Raw genomic sequence first — 20,266 nt, forward strand, 5'->3', positions numbered from 1 at the left:
AGTCTACTGCAGCTCACCAACAATTTATTTCCATTACTTCCCATTGTCCAGAATGAGAACACTGTTGACAGCGGAAAGTCTAGCAGGATCCTGGCAATGACTGAGAATGTCTTTCGTCATGTGACTGTGTCTTGTTAGAACTCTCCTGAAATCCAGGATTGATGAGATTGGCACTATTTGATGTAAAAAGAAAAACAATAACAAAAAAACAAAAACCACCATAAACATGTAGGGTGATTGTTTGCTTCCAAAGCCTTCCCCCCCCCATTATGTTGCAAGTTTCTCACAACAGGCCTGTGAGGTATGCAGGTCACACACTCAAGCCTTCCTCACTGGAAAGAACAGTGGATTTGGCACCAGAAGACCTGGATTCAAATCCTCTCCCTTCCATTTTGTGATGTGGGCAAATTACTTAACCTCTTGAATTTTGTTTCCTCCCCTGGAAAATGAGGAGTTTGGTTATACACTTGAGCCCGTGTGATACCAGCGCTTCCAATCCTCACTTGAGAGATGAGAGAAGGGAAGTTCAAGGAGGGCTGCCAAAGGCCAGAGGGAGACTGTGGTTGAGCCGAGATGAGAACACAGGTCTAAGAGCTGAGAGTTTCTCCCTCAGCTTGAGAATGAGGTCAGGATTTGCTCCTGAGAGCTACAAGTAGCAGGAAGGCTGATGTAGTCTGTTTCCAGGGCCATCGGTGGCTTTGGGCAGCTTGCTGTATGAAGAAGCCCAGGCATGACAGACGTAATTAGACACCTCAACTTGGAAGAATCACCTCTGACCCAGGTGCTGAGAAAACGCCAGGGAAGTGGAGCCCTTCGTTTGCAATAAATTATTTAAATTCATTGGTCTCTTAGCTTCTTAGACAACTGGGGCAGATCCACGCTGACTGCCATACAGGAGGGAGCATTTCCACCAAATCGCTTTGTGTTCTGCACAGAAAAAGCCTCGTCCTCTTGTTGGGACTTAGCTGCATATGGTGAACTTTTACAGAGGAGTAGGTGTGGGGGTGGGGAAGACGGCAAGGAGAACGTATGATTTCTGCATCATTTTCCAGAGAATCTTCTATCTAATTCTCTATCTAAAAATAGTGCTGACTTTGTACCCAAAGACAGTTAGATCGCAAACGTGGCAATCAAAGGCTTAAAAAATCCCAAGGGCAGGGCTGGGGGTGGGGGCAGCTCTCCCCCACCTCACCTCTGCTTCTGCTTTCTTCCTAAATGGGTTTTTCTTTTCAAATGTCCCAGAGTTCCTACTCTTACTCGTTCCGTTATCCCCCACCCCCAGTGAATTTCACAATCAGTCCTGGGCCTCATTGAGAAATCGCTATAAAGCCTTAAACAGGCCTTTATTTGGTGTTTTAAAAAGTGTCACAAGGAGTTAACAGGACCCAGCTGGACGGGCTCTGTCTAATCAGCAGCTTCTGTCGCTTTGGTCACCGCAGGTATCTGTGTAACCTGCACACTCCGATTACTAGTGTATCAAAGTTGTACCACTTCACAGACTTCTTGAGGGAAACATAACAAAGCAATTACATGGCTGTTGATTGTCAGTCAGAAAAAAAACCCTCCAACACTGTTTTTCAAAAGAATCGACACTGCAATTTTTTGTCATTGTAAAATAAAAGGGGCGAGGGAATTAAATGGGGACGGGAACAAAATAACAGCAGGTAGCCAGCTGAACTTCGCCACTACAGATGGTTTAGAAATAGTGTTTCCTTCTCCATCGAGCTGGGGGATAACAAGAAAGGAGGGGCTTCCTCGCTGCCACTGAATGGCGGTACCCAAAGGGTTAGCCCAGGCTTCAGGCTCCAGGCTCCGACTGGCCTCATGAAAGGCCTCGGATGCCGCATTTTTTTTTTTATCTGTTTTGGGCACTGCTTTTCATCACCTTTAACTGAGTGTGAATAATCACCCGATTTCATTTAAACAAATACAGGTGCTGAAGGGCCTTGCTCTGTGGAGCCCAGGGAGCATTTCCAAAGCAGGGTGAAGGGAGCCAGCTCCCGCTCCTGGCTGCCTAGTGAAAGGATGAATGCACGCAGGAAGAAGGAACCACGGTTCCTGCACCCCCGCAGCATCGAGAGCAAGAATCATTTCTGCGCATATGCCCCAAGCCAACCAATTCAGGGAGTCTGAGCAGGCCACAGGGACAAACTGGATGATTTCTGACTGTTCTGACTGTTGCTTAAACGAGGAGACCAGAGTAGCCAGGCCCTGAAACGAATTCATTTCACCTCTTGCTCACAGGCTGGCAGTTTGTGATCCGGGGTGTGTTAACACACTCAAAGTAGCATCACAGGGTGTGCGGGAGCCACATGAGTAATTATACACTCCGGACTCTCTCTGCTAAGAAACTCAAACAGGCTTGACTTGCAGAATTACTCCTCACTCAGAAATATTGTGATGAACAAACTAAGGAAACTTCTCCCTGCAGCGAAGGAGGGGATTTTTTTCCCCCTATTGAGAATATGGATGCATTGCTGGCTGGGTGCAAAAGAATGTGTGCAATAAGGCGATTACATCAATTAGTGTATGGTAGAGTTAAGCCATTCCTAACCCTCCTGGGCCGGGCCACAGCAGCGCTCTTCCTTCTCCACTGAAGTTATTAAAAGTAAACTCATCATTAGCACTATGGGTGACACTTAAATGTTGGTTGAACCTTAAATCATTACTGAAACAGACTTGCGGGGCTTGAGAAAAATCACAGCAATGATTTTTACTGCTTTTAAGAGAGGCTAGAAAAGTTGGTGTGTGTGAGAGACAGACAGAGAGAGAGGGGGAGAGAGACACAGACACACACACACAGAAACAGAAAGAAAGGGGGGGAGGGAGAGAGAGAACATGTAGGTGCATGTGTATCTGTCTGTGTATGTGCATGCATGTTTGGGATTCTTAGACTTAAGGGAATAAATCTTGTCTATGGCCAAACATCCTCTAACACTAAAGCGTTGTTCTCTTAGCTATCATCTAAGGCAATGGGCTAATGGTGGCGGCTTCCAGAATTCTGTCCTTACTCAGCCTGTAAGCTCTTTGCCAGATGATGGCCTCCTTTGGGGGTGGGGGTGGGGGTGGGGGTGGGGGAGGGGGTTACCTTGGGAAATGGATCAATTACCTTGCTCTGTTAGCTTCTTTTGTCATATCCCATGCCCAGGTTATGAAATTCTGACTCAGATAAGAGACGATGGATTCAGCACAGAGCATTTGTGAGCAGAAGACGTTGGTTAAAACACTTTCATCATGGTGGAGGTAGATAGCCAGGAGCTTTCTCTGCAAAGAAGAGACAAAGCCAGTCAGTTCGAAGGCCTCCCCCATTTCAGGTCTCTTCTCTAGTTTGACAATGGTGAGTGGGGGTAAAACGACCTGCTCCCCACCTGCCTTCCTCTAGGCGTTGTCCCAGCACCCCGCTTCCCTTTGGTGCCCCTACCTTCTGCACGGCGGCCCCCTTCTGCATCTCTGTTCATACATGCTAGGCTATCTCAAGTGCAAACTGCAATGGGGTCAGTCACTTTCTCTTGAATAAAAGGCATGTGCCAGTCTTCATATCGAATGCACATTTTCAATTTGTACAGACGCATTAATTTTGAATTGTTCGGCTATTCAGAGAAAAGAAAAACTCACTGAGGTCTGATAAGCAAAAATCCTTTTAAAAATTTTTATATATTTTTAATCTGAATAGTCAACATTCCCTTTCTAAGATCAGAGGAGAGGCTCTGAAATGACATTTTCTTTTGGTTTTCTTTCCAGAGGTGATTTGAGATCCCTTAAAGCTCCCCAATTACATGCATTCACTGTACTGACTGAAAAGATGATAAGAAAACATGGAGTCCACACTGAATCCTGCATAGATTATGTTTAAGAAAATGCCCAATTGGTTTCCTTACATGAAAAATACTCCTCTCTTATGCCAACGATGGGACTTGTTTGAAGGGCAGTTCTTTGCAGTATCACCCAAATCTGGGATGCTGGCATGACAAACCCCCACAAGCTCAAGGGGGAAACTGAAATAGAAACCTTGGCTTTTGTCACATGCTTTTATGCATGTGACGAAGGATCCTATATGAAAGCATTTGCAAATGGTCGTGTGAAAAAAAAACTGAGGGGACCTGGCGACAGCTCACTTCGTGTTAAAACAACAAGTCTCTCCAGTTTACTGAGCATTATTATCCCATTCTACACACTAGAAAAATAAATCTCAGAGAGGGGGAGTACTGTGCTGACAGTCCGGCTGCCGGGTGTGCCAGAAGCAGGGTGGGAAGCCAGGCATTTAGATGAAAAACCAGCCTCTTTGTCCTGCTCCCTTCCCCTGCCTCCTTGCCACCACTGGAGAAGGAGCGACTGGGATTTGGGAGGACAGGGATGGTCTCTGCTTTAGGGAACAGAGATACACACAGCTCAGCTAGTCTAAAACTGCTCCATGAGGATGGAGTGGAGGAAAGGAGCTAGCAAGTTCTAGGTCTTCTTTTTGGCATTCCGTAGGAAAAGAAACAGCCCCCAGTCACCATGGTAAGGGATGAGGGAAAAGGCAAGATGAGCAGCTGCTCTCCTAGGCAGAGCCCTCTCCTGAAGCCAGGGAGACCGAGGCTCAAGGTCACACAGTGAATGTCTGGTCTCCTAATTCCATGTTTAGGGCTCTCTCTGATGCACTTGTCCCTCTGGAATAGGCCAGGCTCAGGAAAAAGTGGAGAGCTGTGACTCCTGTGGAGGTTATCTGTTGTTTAGAAAAGTGTCACAGTCTTGTAAATGGGAACCCTCGGTTCAAATTCTGAGCTTCCCCTCTCTGAATCTCATCTCTCTTATGGGTACAGAAGGCTGTACCAGACCATTCCTAAAGTTCTTTCCAGCTCTAAGCCTATAATTTTTTTTTACTTTGACTCCTAGAAGGCACAACATTATGAGCTAACTATCATGGTGACTGCTGCTGTTCCCCAGAGCCCCAGGGTGGGACTGAGGATGGGACCAGGTCCCAGAACTGTTTATGGGGCTGCTGGGTATGTCCAACTCACCCCAGTGTAGCTCCAATTGGCTGGCAGCATGGGGATCCTCATAAAGACAACTCATAACCAGAGAGGTATGGAGGCAAGATGCCCATTGAGAAGCAAAGAGCTACTATGGAGCTCTATGGCCACTTCCTCTCTTACTTGGGGCCTCAGTGTCATTATCTGGCATTGTTCCATAAGATCTATTTCTGCTCTAACATTCTATCACTCTATTTTCTAATGTTCTAAGGTCCCATCAAGCCATAATATTTTATATATCTATATTCTAAGGTTATCTTTGGCTCTAATATTTTCTGTTCTACATTCTAAGAAGATTTCCAGCTCTGACATTGATGTTCTTAATTCTAAGGTCCTTTCCAGGTCTTGCCATTCTATATTTTAAGTTCTGATGTTCTGGGTTTTCAGGTTTCTTCCATCTCTAACAATTCCAGTTCTAAGGTCTCTTTAGCTCTTTTAGCTCTCTGATTTAATGATCTGAGGGCAAAATAGGGTACAAATAGCAATGCAAGCTCAGATTATTTTCTGAAGATGACTTTCAGAACATTGCTTCTTCTGAGAGAGATATGCAAAACTAGGAGGGTATTTTTTAAATGACATTTGTCAGTATTTTTGTTAAGATGACTCCAAATGCACAGATGTCCAACAGAAAAGAAATCATCGTGTAATTGTAAAACCTGGAATGTGAGAGCTGGGAGGGACCTTAGAGGTCTATGTTGTAAAACCACATAAGGAAACTGAGACTTAGGGGAGCTAGGTAATTTGCCAAGGTCGCAGAGTGAATAAGTAGGGGGCTGCCATGGGGACTTAGGCTCTGGGTTCCCAGCCCAGTCCAGAAGTGTTTCCACTCCACCAGTCTGGTAATTCTGCATGAATGCATCTCAGCAACTCTATCTAATGCATCACTGGGAACACTCAGCTATCCATTGAAAAATCAGCACCGTTCTGGCCAAACATGGTCCATGGTTAGTTAAATCTTTAAAATGCCCACTTCTTCAAAGAACACCCCAAAGGAACATTAGACTTTGGGAAAGAAATTAGTGATTTACACTGATATCATGCTGATTTAATTTAAATGCTCTTCAAAACAAAACACACATGTGCCCGGCAAGGCCGTTAATAAGCCCAACAAGCCAAGTTCCACCTAAGTGCAGCCAACAATGTTGACTGAAACTAAACTTGAAAATCCAGGCCACGGATGCACAATATCAAGTAATAAAACAGCATCTCTTTGGTGATATTTAATTTAAAAAGAAGAAAGAGGCAGGCGAAGATCAGGCACTGTCTGTTTTGGAGGATCAGTCACTCTGCATTTCAAAGCGCTGGTCCCTGCAATATCCAGGTTACTGTGCTAGAATCCCGACTATTATCCAGCCCTTGTAAGAGAGGGAGGGCAAAGATGTGTTTACTCAGTGATTAAGGCCTTAGAATAAGCCTCTCGCTCCTAGAGAGACAGCTCCCCACTTATTCATTTGGGCCAATTCACAAAGCCCCAAAAGATTAAACATCCATGCTGAGAAGACAAGCGAATGCAGACGGTGAAAGAGAAATAAAAATTCTTTAAAAACTCTGAGATGACTTCATTATTTTTCCACAAGGAAACTTTAGGAAAGTGTTTAGTTAGAAAAAAACCCACATTGACCTCTCTCTAAACCCTTAATCTTTCCTTTGTGGCGGGTCTGCTTTGTGGTAAGCGGCTGGCACGGCTCGTTCGCCCCCCCCTTTTCACTGGGAACGCAGAGAGAAAGGCTCGGGAGCAACTGTGTAAGTTCCAAGGACACTGTGAACTGAAGAGTCCAGCAAAGGACACTGCAGTGAAGCCCGTTTTCAACTCCAAATTCAATGTACAAAAGTGGGCCCTGAAGAAAGCATCCTGGAAAGATGCTGGGCCTGCATCGAGCTGGGAATGAGAGGTCAAAGGAGCTCTGCTTACTCACATCTGTTGGGTTCAAATATCTCCTAATGGTAGTGGTGGTGGGGAGGGGAAAGGAGGACGGGGGCAGACAACATGCTTTGATTCTTACTGCCATGCATACACATATTCAGGCTCCAGAAAGCCTTAAAGCTATCACAGGAAGGCTTTGGTCACTGGCTGGCTGAGTTCTATTCTGGGGAAGGCAGAAGCACCTCACTCTGCATAGCAGGTGCAGATGGCACAATCAGGTGAACATAAATGGTAATGTGATCAGCTAACACCTGGGCAGGACAAGGAGCAGCAGCAGCCTAAATAAAGTGTGAGAAAGGCCTTCTCTTTTACCTGCATGCCTGGTCTCGAGTCAGCAAATGGGGGCTGGGGGCTAGGGGTGCTGAGTCTTCCCAGTCAACTCTTAAGGCCCACGCATGTCCAGGGTCCTTGCCTTTGGGGGATAGCGGTGGGATTCCTATTTCTATCAGTGTAGATCCTGGTCTCTCCACCCATCAGGAGCCAGTCTTTATTAGTAAGTATGTATCAGTCAATTGACTGATGAGTAGCTGTGGCCAAAAGACCCATCACCTGCGACAATCTTTGGGTGTGAAGTCTGGGCATCTGGGCCACATGAATTGTCTCAGCTTGGCCACACCTTTCAGAGCTCATAGGCCACTAAAATGGCCTTCAAGGTCCAAGAACCTCTCCCTTGACTTAGTGGCAGTGTCAGAAGAAGATCTGACTGGAGGTGAATGGAACAAGGGCCAATGCAGTGGGGGTTCTCTGCTGCCCTTCTCAAAATCCCTCCATGTTTAGTGGGTATCCAATCTCCGGGGCCCTAAAGATCACCGGAAAAAAAAAAATCGCATTTTAGCAGATGAGAAATGCCCAGCAGCCACCAACCTGACTTGGCCTTAGGCTGCAAAGGCTCCAAGACTCAGAGAGTTTTCTTTAAAGACCTGGAAAAATTAGTTAAATAGAGAAAGATGTAGGGCGACAAGGAGGCATTCAATGAGCACGTGTAGCGCAAGCTTCATCACTTCTTTTTTGATCATATTACCGTCTTAGGGAGAGGTCATCCATGATTATTGTATTAGATTATTTTAAAGCAAACGATCCAAGGCACAAATGATTTCTAAGGGGGGTAATTTCTCACTATACTGGCAGTCACCAAGCACAGCTGCTGCTGATTCTCTACTGGACAAAGGCTGGCTGTCAATATGGCCTGGACTCTGCAGCGTGGGCCTCTTTTCTTGTGGAAGCGAGAAGCACAGAGATGCTCCTGAAGGCAGAGACTGGAAAGAAGAGGGCATCTGGGGCTGATGGACTCAGCTGCAAATCCCCCCTTCAACTTGGGAACCTTAAAAGAATGTCCCTTCCTCTCTCTGGGCCTCAGTTTTCTCATCGGTCCAACCTCCCGACTCTATGCTTCCTGCAAATCATCTTTTTTGTGCAGGACGCAATCCATGGGGCCTGAGATGAAGGTCTATGGCCTAACTCCCTCTACAACAGAGGTGTCAAACATGGAGTCTGACACTTCTGAGGGCAGCCAAATTAGTTGAGTCTTCCTGGTTCTGCCCTCGGGAGCCAAGGAGAACAAAGCTATTCCCCCTGCTCCTTGCATTGACACATCCCCAGTTCCCTCAGTTGATCTTTGCACATTTGGGGCTCCCAGGACCTCGGGGTCCCAGTGGCCCTGCTCCTGATGATATTCTCCATCTTATCTACTCTCCCCTCCCCCAATCAGTACAGATGCCATCGACTCTTTGCCTATTTATACTCTGCTCTAACAGTTCTCCCTAAGAGCAGAGCCTGCTGACCAGAACTGCCCACAATGAGAAGCACTGGGGATCTGGGTTCTAGTCCCATCTTTAACAACAGCCAGCTGAGTGATTTGATGTGAGTAATTTTCTCTCTGTATGACTCCGTTTCCTCTTTAAAAAGAGGCTGGGCTAAATAACCTATAACCTTTCTCCCAGCTTTGACATCCTCTGTTCGAAGGTACCTTTCAACTCCGACATTCTCAATTCCAAGGCTCGTTCTTGCTCTGATATTATGGGACATTCTAAGCTCCTCCAGGTCTGTCATTCAATGATTTATGTCCATTTTAATTAGGCCTCACTAGTATAAGCAGACTTCTGAGAGCAGGCACGTAATGTGACACACCTTTGGCAAGCTCTGCCCCCCAGCCCAGAAATACACACTAGGGGCAGTGGTAGGGAAGCGGAGGGTGGCAGATACACGAGGAGCATCAGGTTTGGCAGTCTCCCCTCAGAGGACTGACAATCAACAGGGCCCTGCAGCAGGTTCTTTCTTTCAGGAAAAGCAAAAATAGCCTCTCTGACCATTCCCTTACATTCAGTTTGCTGACCCAGTAAGGGGTCAAAGGCTTCCCAGGATCTGAATATGGTCAGTGGATCAAGTTTCTTAAGGCAAGGCAGAAATCTTTCAACAACAGCACTCTCCCTCTCTCCCTGTCTGTCTCTGGATCTCTGTCTGTCTCTGGGTCTCTGCCTCTCCAAATACAGTTTTGATTTTGAAGGAAACTCTTCCAGATTCTCTTGGAAAGTCCCAGGGGAAGCTGAGTAAAGAGCAGGACCCAGGCCCTGGCTCTGCTGCTCAGTCCCTGGGAGACTTTGGGGAAGTCCTTGCCTTCTCTGGAATCTCTGAACCTCTTACAATGAAACAATGAATGACAGAAGCTTGGGCCTCCCTTCTAGCTCTAACATTCCATTTTCTAAGGAAAACTAGGTGCAGTGAAAGGCTAACTTCAAAACAATGGCAAGAATCAGCGATAGGGAGGAAATCTCTACAGAAGCCACAAAAAGAAAGGACGCTCATCTGTGTCCAGACAAATCGCAACCAGTGAGAGCCTGGAATCAGAGAGAAAAGATGTGCTGCTGAGAGGTCACCTGGGCAGTCAGCTAGTGACACCCGCCTGACAGCGACACTGCAGAGGACATTCCTGCACTGAGAAGCTGGACCAGAAACCCCAGAATAACAGTATCCTACAGCCCGAGAGCCTGAAAGACTTTCAGAAACTCAATGCAAGAATGATAAGCACTTGTTCAGTCTTTGCCGGAATGCTGTAGGTCTTACTACCTCATAGAGAAGCCCATGCCATTTTCAAAGAGCCTGAATTACTAAGAGGCAGTGTGGTATAGTAGATGGAGAGCTGGCCTTGGGCCAGGAACACCTGGGTTCTCATCCTGCCTCTGACCTATCCTGGCTGTATGACCCAGGCCAAACTGTAACCTCTCAGGGTTCCAGGCAATTCTCTGAGTCTATAAGGAGAAGAGAAGGTGTTGGCCTGGACTGGAGGAAGGAGTTTCCTCAATCGAGAGGTGCTCATGTCAAGGAAATCCCAAGTCCAGCCTGCACCTTATCGAATCATTAGGAGACTCGTCACCTTTTCCCTCCCACAATATATGCCAAATTTCTACAAATTATCTTCCACCCAACCAAAGCCACCATAGACAACAGAAGAGAACACAAACAGGAGGACAGTGACAAGGGAACCCTGCCTAAGGCCCACTCATCACAGACTGGGAGGAGAACTGTCGTCTAGGCCCTTCATATTAGACAAAAGCTCCAGGGAGTTGGCCCCTCTGCTCTGTGAGCTGGGCCCAAGCACACAAGAAGCAGGATGGACAAGAATATGGACTAAGAGAACAATGTTTGCTTTTCTTACAGCAGAAACCAACAGGCAGACCTGAGATGACAAGCCAAACTCATCAGATTCTCCTGAAAGTTAAGAATGGCAACAAAGACCAGGAAACATTTGTAGGGTTGGGGCTCCCAGCTCTGCTGCCAGACTGAACACCACTCACTTTGGTTTGGTTATTGTGCTTGGCACCCAAAGAAGGAAAAGGAAGAGAAAACTCCAAGGCCTAAGAGGTTAGAAAACGGACACAGAAGCTAACAGATTATGAAACTCATGGCAGTGGCCTCGTGGGCCAGCTGGAAGCTGCACACTCCTAACAATTTCCATTTCTACACAGTGTTAAGGCTGCTCTCAAGGAGGCAAGAAGCGCAGGTGGACTTGTTTTATAGAAGAGAAAACAAAGGCTCAGAACAGGGCAATAACTTGTTCAAGGTCCCATGGCCAGTAAGCAACCAGCCAGGGATCATCCAACTGTGAAGTTCAGCTGTCTTTCCAGTGCTCAGCACTGATGGAGACAAGTCAGGGTGGTGTACTAGATGCTCATACGGCTCTCTTGTCCTCAAGATGCTGAGAAGTGGGGGACAGGGGGGCAGGAGGAAGCAGCAGCCTTAGAAAATGCCCAGCTCCACTGGCACTTGAACCTTCCTACCACATCCTCAAGGAACCACACTGTAGGTGCTATTCCAGCATCCAGCAAGAAGGCCCCATGAAGGGGGTTGCTCTCTCCTGAGACTGCCCATTCTACCTTGGGACAGCTTTGATTGTTAGGAATCAGAGAATTTCAAAAGAGGGAGTGACCTCCCTGGTCAAGGAGGATCTTCTTACTTAAAGTCAAAACTGGCGTTGATGCAGTTTCTACTTAGTGCTCCTAGCTCTGCTCCCTATGGAAAAGAAGAACAAACCTCGTCCTTCTTTTACGGGGTATCTGTCTAGAAACTGGAGGATGGCTGTCATGCTTTCCCAAACATGCTCAGTTCCTTCCACTGATCTTCATATGGCCCAGACTCTGGTCTCTTTGCCATCCTGATTACTCCCATTTCATAAAATCCTTCCTAAAATCTGGTGCCCAGTCCTGAATACAAAGCGCCCTAGATGTGGTCTAAAAAGGCAATGAACATTGGGCCTTTTATCTCCCCTATTCTGGGCACTCTGCCTAGTTTGATTAGGGCTATGATGAACTTTCTGGACCGCTAAAACACATGAAGAACTCCAGTTGAGATTACTGTCTACTACCACCTAAGACCTATTTTACGGGAACTGCTACCAAGACATACCCCCCCCCTTATCTTGTACCTGGAAAGATGATCTGTGGAAGCCTGGGGTGAGACTTTACACTCACCCCTTTTGCATTTCCTCTGCCAGATAACTCTGAAGAAAAGAAAACTCATCGAGGTGTGACAACTATCTCTCAGCATCTGAAAGGCTACAATGGGAAGAGTTAGATTTGTTCTGGTTGGCCCCCAAGGGCAGAACCAGGAATCATGGGGAGAAGCTGTAAAGTAGCCAGTCGAGGCCGGAGCTCAAGGAAGACTTCTTCACTAGAGCAGAAACAGCTCCCTGGGGAGGGTGAAGGCCTTCGGGCAGAGGATGGGTGACCTCTGGATGGCCAAGAGGATGGCCAAGTGTGTTGAAGTGGGTATGCCTTTGGTCTAGGGCTGGACTAGAGGCTGCTGAGGTCCCTGCAGATGTACATGCTATGATTAGATGAAATGATGAAGATGATGATGATGATGATAATGATGGCACAGTGCAAACTCTCTAGATGACAATGGCAAGGAAAGACCCCTGCAATCTGACCCCAGTCCACACTATCTATCTTATTATCTACTGTCCTCTCCAGCTTCAATCCATGCAGACCATTTGCCATTCCATCTTCCTGATTCTGTACTTCTGCTCAAGTCATCTTGCCTCCCCACCCCTCCATCCCCAGCCCTGCATGAGCCCACAGGCAGAAATGGGTCTGATTTAAATTCTGTGTCTCTCTCACTAGTGATTTCAACGCTCTGTACATAGCAGGTGCTTAATTTAGGTTTGTGGGACTGAAAGTTGATTTCTCATTCATTCATAAAAAGACCTCTAGATACGAAGATGGATGCAATAAGAACTTGCTTTAAAGAAGCTTACAAGCAACAAACAAATCACTATGATACAACAAAGAGTAAGATAAGTGCAAAGGAAACATCTAGGCAAAACGATTTGATAAATGGGAGGAGGGCCTTGAAGGCAGGGAGGCCCATCCAAGAGACAGGGCCCATTCCTGGTTCCATGGAAAATTCATTCATTCCCTCTATAGACATGGATTGGTGGGAATGTGAAGAGACCTAAGTTCGGGTCCTGCAACGTTTCACGGAGCTCACCATCTTGTAGGGGTCTGTGATGCCAACACAAAGAGCCACACTGCACCATTATTACACGAGCACTGCAGCAGAGAGAGGGAAAAGTCCTATGTGGAGCTCAAGGGAGAGGTGATTATCCAACGGGGAGAAACAGGGAGGACTTGAGGGAGGCGTGGCACTGGAGTTGAACCTTCAGCCCAAGACAATCCTTCAGATGTCTTAAGTGAGTGATCATGGGTGAGAAGATGAAAACATAGATTCCAGATTAAACTGAAAATAACTGTAATAAGCTATAGTCAGGATCATCAGATTTACAGTTAGAATGGATCTTAACGAGATTAAGAGGAAAACGAAGGCAAGAGAGTGTAAGTTACAGGCCCAATCCCATGGCCAGGAGTCTACCTTTGCTCCTCTGACTTCTTTCAGGGCTCCTTCTGCAAGAAGATAGGATGCAGCCCAGAGAATGTTTCTTTCAGCTTTGCATGTTGAAGGCAACTAGGCAGTTTATAGCAACTCCTGGAACACAAGTCATTCTTATACTCCAGTCCCTCGAGACTGGGCTTAGCCAATTGTCCTGCTGAAGTAAAAAGGAGGAGGCTACAGAATTTCATACAGAAGGACCTCTGGGAGAAGAGACAACTTGATAGCCAGTCTGTGCTGTACACAAAAGGACCATAACGAGCAGGACAGGAGCTCAGACTTCAGAACACATCACTATTTAAGAGGGAGGAAGCACTTTTTAAAGCTCCAAGGTGTGACTCATGGTCATTCAACCAACATTTATTAGGCATCTGCTCTGTGACAGGTACTGGGTATATAAAGACAAATGTGAAACATCCTTGCCTCTGAGGGGCTTCTATTCTTTGGTGAGTACACAATAAGTAAACTCCAAGTGTAAGGAAATAGGGAGAAGGTGCCACAGAGCAGCCCCTGACAGCGCACCCTTGAGCTAAGAGGAGGAGGGAAGAATGAGGAGCAGCCTATCCAGAGATAGCAGATGGAATGGCATGCACAGGGAATCTCAAGAAGATCAGCTTAGCTACAACCCAGAGAGTAAGATAAGAATGATGCACAATAAGCGTGGAAAGGTAGAATGGAGCCAGAACCACAAAGGGATCTAAATGCCCAGCAGAGGAGTCTGTATTTTATCCTAGACGCACAAGGCAACCCTTGAAACATTTGGAGAGGCAGTCAGACCTGCACTTTGGCAGCTGTATTAAGTATGGCTTGGAGATGAGACAGAGTGAGGCTGGGAGATTGATTAGAGTTACTAGAATAGCCCAGAGGATAGGCGAAGGGGGCTAGGCCACTAGACTTGTGGCCATGTAAACGGAGAAAAAGGGACAAATTGGAGAGGTGTTCTAGATGTAGAAATGAAAAGAATTGGCAACTGATTAGATATGGGGTTGAGGGAGAGACAAGAATTTAGGATGACTTTCAGGGTTGTGAGCCAGGGTGCCCGGGAGAAAGATGAGACCCTCAACAGAATAGGGAAACTGGTTTTTGGAGGAAAACAAACTTAGTTTTGGACATGCTGAGTGTGAAAAGCCTATGGTACAGCCAGTCGGAGATGCCTAATAGACAACTCACGCTCTCCTTCATTATGGGCTTTTGGATTCTGCAGCGTGGATATCATGGCCCTCATTTATAGGAGAGGCAGGCACCATGATAACTAAGCCAACAGAAGGCACTGAATCTCTACGTTCCAAGCACCTCCTGAAATAGCTGGCATGTAGAAAGAACACTGGCCTTGGAGTCACAGATGTGAGTGTAAATCCTGGCCCTGCCACTCATTACTTGTGCAGGCAAGTCATTTCTCCCTTCCAACTCTAAATAGGAGATTCTATAATAATTACAGTATCCACTAGGTATTTCTTACCTAGCACACATGTGTGTAAAATAAAGCATTGCCCATCAGTTCCAATCACAAGGACGGAGATGGTTCCTGCCTTTCAGGAACTACTTGGAAAACACAATAAGGACGACCAGAGCAGACGTTTCCCAAATGTACAGTAGGTTTGTCTATTTCTCTAATTTAAGTGGGGGATGGAGGTAAGATGGAAATAGAAATGTCTATGCAGATGACTTTAAAAAAAAAAGTCTAATTTTTCAACATTTAACCAACTTTCCATTCAAAAAGGCGATTAAGTCCTTACTGTCAGGGCCAAGGCCTGGTGCTCAGGCCTGGAGATACAAAGGTAGAAGGCATTTACTATATGCTGGGCCCTACACTTGGTCGTCTGGGAGATAGACACGATTCAGCGCTAGTCTCTTCTCCCAAGAGAAGAGTCTGTACTGGTCTAGCAATAACAATAGCTGACATTTACAGAGTCTGTTAAAGTTTGTAAAGAACTTTACAAGCATCATCTGATTTAAGCCTCATGATAACTCTGTGAGATAGGTACTGTAGCGTTTATTAGCTCCATTTTACAGGTGAGGAAACTGAGGCTCAGAGAAGTTAAGGAACTTGCTTAGGGTTGCATGGCTACTAAGTGCCAAAGGCTGGATTTGAACCCAGGTCTTTCTGCCTCTATCCAGTAAACGACGTTGCTTCTCTAGTAAGGGGAGAAGACAGGGTCCCAGCGAATGCTTACAGAAATCAGAAAAGAGGTGTGCCCAGTAATACTTGAAGCAAGCAGTTTTGTGCTGAGATAACTCTTTTAGAAATGTTCCCTCACCTCAAGCCCAAATAAGTCTCTATCCTGATATATCTGGAGAACAGTCTCAAGGTTTGTCCCCACAGGAGAAACATTTTAGGCAAAAGAAACTCCCAACAGCTAGCCAAGGCGCAGGGAGGCTCTGGAGGGAGAGACCATCCTAATGAAATGATGGATCCTTAAAGCATCGATGAAATTACCTAATGAATCTATTTGGCTTTCTTACCAACTGGGGAAGTTGGGTTTTTGTTCATCTTTTCAGAATGGAGCTAAGGCAATGAAACTGACTAAATAGCCCAGAATTCATCCATTCAAAAGAGCGCTGCCTCTTCCAGGCACTAAAGTGAATAGAGCCTTGAGTCAGGAAGACCTGAGTTCAAGTTAGGCCTCAGACACTACCTTTTTGTGACCCTGGGCAAGCCATTAAAAAAAAAAAAAATCTCTGCCTCAGTTTCCCCAACTGTAAAAAGGGGATAAAAACTGCACCTACCTCATAAAGTTGTTGGGGGCATCAAGTGAAATAATATTTATAAAGTGCTTAGCATGGTGCCTGGCACATAGTAGATGCTATATGAATATTTATTATCTTCCCTTTCCCCTTTCCTTCTCCAATAAGAACCTTAGGTGAACTCATTGTAAGTGACCCTGTATGTATGACAGGGGCAGAGAGAATCCCAGAATCACAGCAAGGGAGAACTGGTGGGGTAGTCAGAGGCCTTTAGGCCTGTAAGGAGGAGGGTCTTCAGTCTTGTTGGTATGGTTCTTTCTCCAAGCACATGCAGGAGATGGCCCTGAACAGGAGCCCAGCTCCACAGGCATCATACTTGGCTTCAGATAACTTCCCACGCTGAAAGCATGTAAAGGATGCAGTGGAAGCCAAGAGACTGAGTCAAGACAGAAAGAAGAGTAGCCCAAAGGCCAAGTAAGTCTTTATTCCCCCACTTACTGCTTTCTGTGGACATCTCTGAGCTGAGGATAACAAGGGAGCTTTCTATGACAACAGGGAACCCTGAATGACTGCCACAACTCTCAAAGATCCTGAAAAATGAGTGTGACAATAGCCAGAAACCAGACATTTCTAGAAACGTCTTCAGAAACACAATGGCTTCCAGAGACCACTTTGCTAAGGGCAGAACAGAGAAGCGGTGAAAAGGCAGCAGGCAGCATGGGCACTCTCCCCACCAAGTGCTCTCCAATTCAATCAGCTGGAAGCGGTTTTCATTAAGATGGATTGAGTGTGGCATCGTGAGAAACACTTTATCAAATGTAGTGTTTTACTTAGTGATTATCTCTCTACCGGCTGATGAAGCTCCCCAAATCCTTTGTAATCCCACCACTCCAATAAACATTTAATGAGTATAGAAGTTCAAAAAGCCGAGCAGAGGATTTAAACCTTCAATCTTGTTTTTATTTACTCTTGGAACTCAATTTCTCACTTGAAGTGAAGAATGCTAGTACTCAAAGCTCATCTGTTGCCCTGGTAAAATTCATGCGCCTCCCACGGTTTAAATTAAACATTGGATATTAAGGGGATGGAAAACGAATTTTAACTTTCCATTTCAGCAAATGTCACAGTATCGGTCACTTTCACCTCAAGACTCTTATCAGCAACAGAAATTAAGTTTCCCTAAATATGCTCCACTCACGAGCTTTCCAGGAAAAAAATAGGAAAGGCTTGCTTTTAGCTTTGGAGAAATTCAAGACACCATCCAATAATGAGGTAAAATGGTGACAATCATGTTGTCAGTAGACAATCACATTGTGCTGTGCCAACCAATCAACAGGCTCTTCTTAAGGGCTTACCATGTGCCAAGCCCAGTCCTAGGCCCTGGGATACAGAGACCAAAGTGGCCTTGCCCTTGAAGTACACACACAATACCATGGGAGATGACCTGTATAAAGCACGTTCAAAACTACAAGGTAATGTGGAGCGTAGAGACTCAGGCAAGGCTTCATATAGGAGGTAGTTAAGCTGAGAACTGAAGGCAATCTTGGCAGGGGCACTGCCCAGGAAGAGGTAGAGTCTCACAGCTGGGTGTGAGGGTATCTCATCCCCCTACTTGATCAGAAGCAGGGTCTCTAACCGATGGGTCCTCTCCCAGCGCCCAGCGCACAACATGTGCTTAATAATACGGTAAATGTTTGCTGAATGAATAAATGAGCCTCAGTATATATTAAGTCATTACAGATCAGTAAAGTAGTTATTACTGGAAAGAAGAAAGTAAAGCAGCAGACTTCACTATCATTAGAGGTTCTTAAAGCTCTGCATTGTACTAGCAGTGAGACCATAAGCAAGTCACCTGACTTCTGAGTCTCAGTTTCTCCATCTGTACAATGGGAATAATCATACTTGTACTATTTACCATACAAGAAAACACTCTGTCATGTTGGTCATTCTGCTTAATGCAAAGAAAGCCACACTGGGCTTAAGAGGACTAAAGGCCTGGGTTCAAGAGCTGCCCCTCTGTTTCAGAGATAAAGCACCAGGACCAAGTGAGTGCTTCTTTGGGGCCTGGCTTCTTCCTCTTCAAAATGAAGAGGCTGGGCAAGATAGATAACCTTCCAGATCCCTTCCAGCGCCAATGCCTGTGAGTCTGTCAACAACTCTGCCAATCTGTCTCATATGGGAGAATCTGCCTGTCACCCAAGTCAGACTGTGCAGAATAAGGAGATGGGTCTCAACAGCCAATCTTCACCTTTGAAGAGAGGAAGTGAAGGAGGAATGGAAAAAGAGCATCAGCCAAGGTGTGGGCAGGAAAGGTCTCTGAGTGATGAACCACCTGCCCTCTGCAAACGTGGGAGGTGAGGTTGCCATTTTATCATCTATGAAATGAGCGGCCTCCGTTCAGTCTTAAATGTCCCTTCCAGCTCAAACATTCAGCGATTCTGCTGACAAAATGGCTGAGATTTTCATTTGCCAAAATAGCTCAAAGCTCATCAGAAGAGGATTATCCAAGAGCGAGACTCAAAGAAGCAAACAGCGAGCCAGGCTGGTGTTAATAGTCACACCATGGCCTCCCAAACGGACCATCTGAGTTTGGGTTAGCTGGTCAGCACAGGACAGTGGACAAGGGAGCAGGAGAGGTGAGTTTCGAGTCTTAGCTCTGCCATGAATTCATGGAGTTTAAGTAAGCTCCTTCTCCTTGCCCATACATCACACCATCGCCCATGAATCCTCAGCTTCCTCCCCATAATCACACAGGTGGGATGGATTCCCTCATCTCTTAGATCTATTGGGGCATTTCGATTCTGTGATTTCAGAAGCAAGTTCGGAAATGCAGCAAAACTTTGAATTGGGAAGGTTTACTGCTGGGCACTCTTTAAGATAATACCTCTAACAAGGGTACTTTAAAACTCTGCCTTGGAAATGTTCCCTGGATAGACTATGCACTCTTGGAAGGCCAACTGGGTTTTTGCCTTTCTATGTATCTCCAGTGCTTAGATCAGTGCCTGGCACACAGTAAGTGCTTAATAAATGCTTGTTGAATGACTGCAGAAAACATGTCAGCAAAATGGGCAGGCTGAACACAGTAGTGCCTTACTCCTCCAAGACAATGTAAGCAGGAAATTTTTTTTTAGGCAACTGCTAATCTTTCAATTAACTTTTGGTAACATCTTTTGGCAAACAGACTTTTATTTTCACTTGTCTCTAAATTACTCAATTTTGTGTTGCAAAGTGAACTGCCTAGAGTGAAGGAACTGAAGGAAACTGAGTGCCAACCTTAGATAAAGGGATTAGCCTGAAACCTGCCAGACCTTTAACCACTTAACAGCCCCTACTGTCTCTGGTATATCAGCTGGGAACTCTAGGCTCCTGGAGGTCTGAAGTGAAGAATGGGTGACCCAAAGATGAGTGGCTATGGAGCTGGAATGGACACCCCCACCCTCATCCCCCAGGACCATTCATCCCTCAAGACCATCCACCCAAACTCTTTATCTTGAAAAGGAGGAAACTGAAGAACAAAGAGAGGGAGAGCCTTACATATTACACAGTGGCAGTACAGTAGCGCAAAGGGTGCTCCACTGCCAAGTCAGCGTTTTATTTTATACCCTCCTCTTCTCCCAGGATTGTAGCTATGCAGGTTCTTACCCAAGTATGGAGGGACTTGGCCAGATTCAGTGTTCACTGAAGACCCTTCCTGCACTAAGCATCTACGAACTGATACTACTGTAACCACCCACTTAAAGTACATCCATGTTCTTTTTTTTTTTTTATTAGGCAATTGGAGTTAAGTGACTTGCCCAGGGTCACACAGCTAGTAAGTGTCAAGTATTTGGTCTGAGGTCAGATTTGAACTCAGGTCCTCCTGACTTCAGGGCCGGTGCTCTACCCACTGCGCCACCGAGCTGCCCCCAAAGTACATCCATTTTCACAGAACTGTTTTTAAGGATTGCCTCTCTCTTTTTATTATCTCCAATGCAATGGCTCTCTTAACAAAACTGGACTTTTTCAACAGCTTGTTTCTCCTCCTAGGAAGCAGAAACCTCAAAACAGATCTCACCAGGGAAAGAATAGGAAAATGAGAGACCTTAAAACAGGACACAACAAAATCTTCATAATTCAGGAAAAAAAATTTAAGCAGTGATTATATTTATTCAGTAGATATTAAACTCAACTGCTTCCAGGACATGAAAACAATATTGGTGATCCTACTTCTTCTCATGTTCTTCCTGCCCTCAGTAACACTGTGCACAGCCATAGTTCTGTTTTT

General features: G+C 45.8%; 1 protein-coding gene across 1 annotated transcript in view; it reads right to left on the reverse strand.

Annotated features, from left to right (window-relative positions):
- The window catches only part of FAF1 (Fas associated factor 1), a 427,400-nt gene that overhangs the window by 85,682 nt on the left and 321,452 nt on the right, over positions 1-20,266 (reverse strand). Inside the window, exon 13 of the mRNA XM_027837985.1 lies at positions 3,110-3,264. Within this exon, the coding sequence (XP_027693786.1) occupies positions 3,110-3,264 (155 nt within the window). The remainder of the gene's footprint in view (positions 1-3,109; positions 3,265-20,266) is intronic.

Source organism: Vombatus ursinus, unplaced genomic scaffold (genome assembly GCF_900497805.2).
Source record: "Vombatus ursinus unplaced genomic scaffold, bare-nosed wombat genome assembly UNPS02014825.1, whole genome shotgun sequence".
Lineage (NCBI taxonomy): Eukaryota > Metazoa > Chordata > Mammalia > Diprotodontia > Vombatidae > Vombatus > Vombatus ursinus.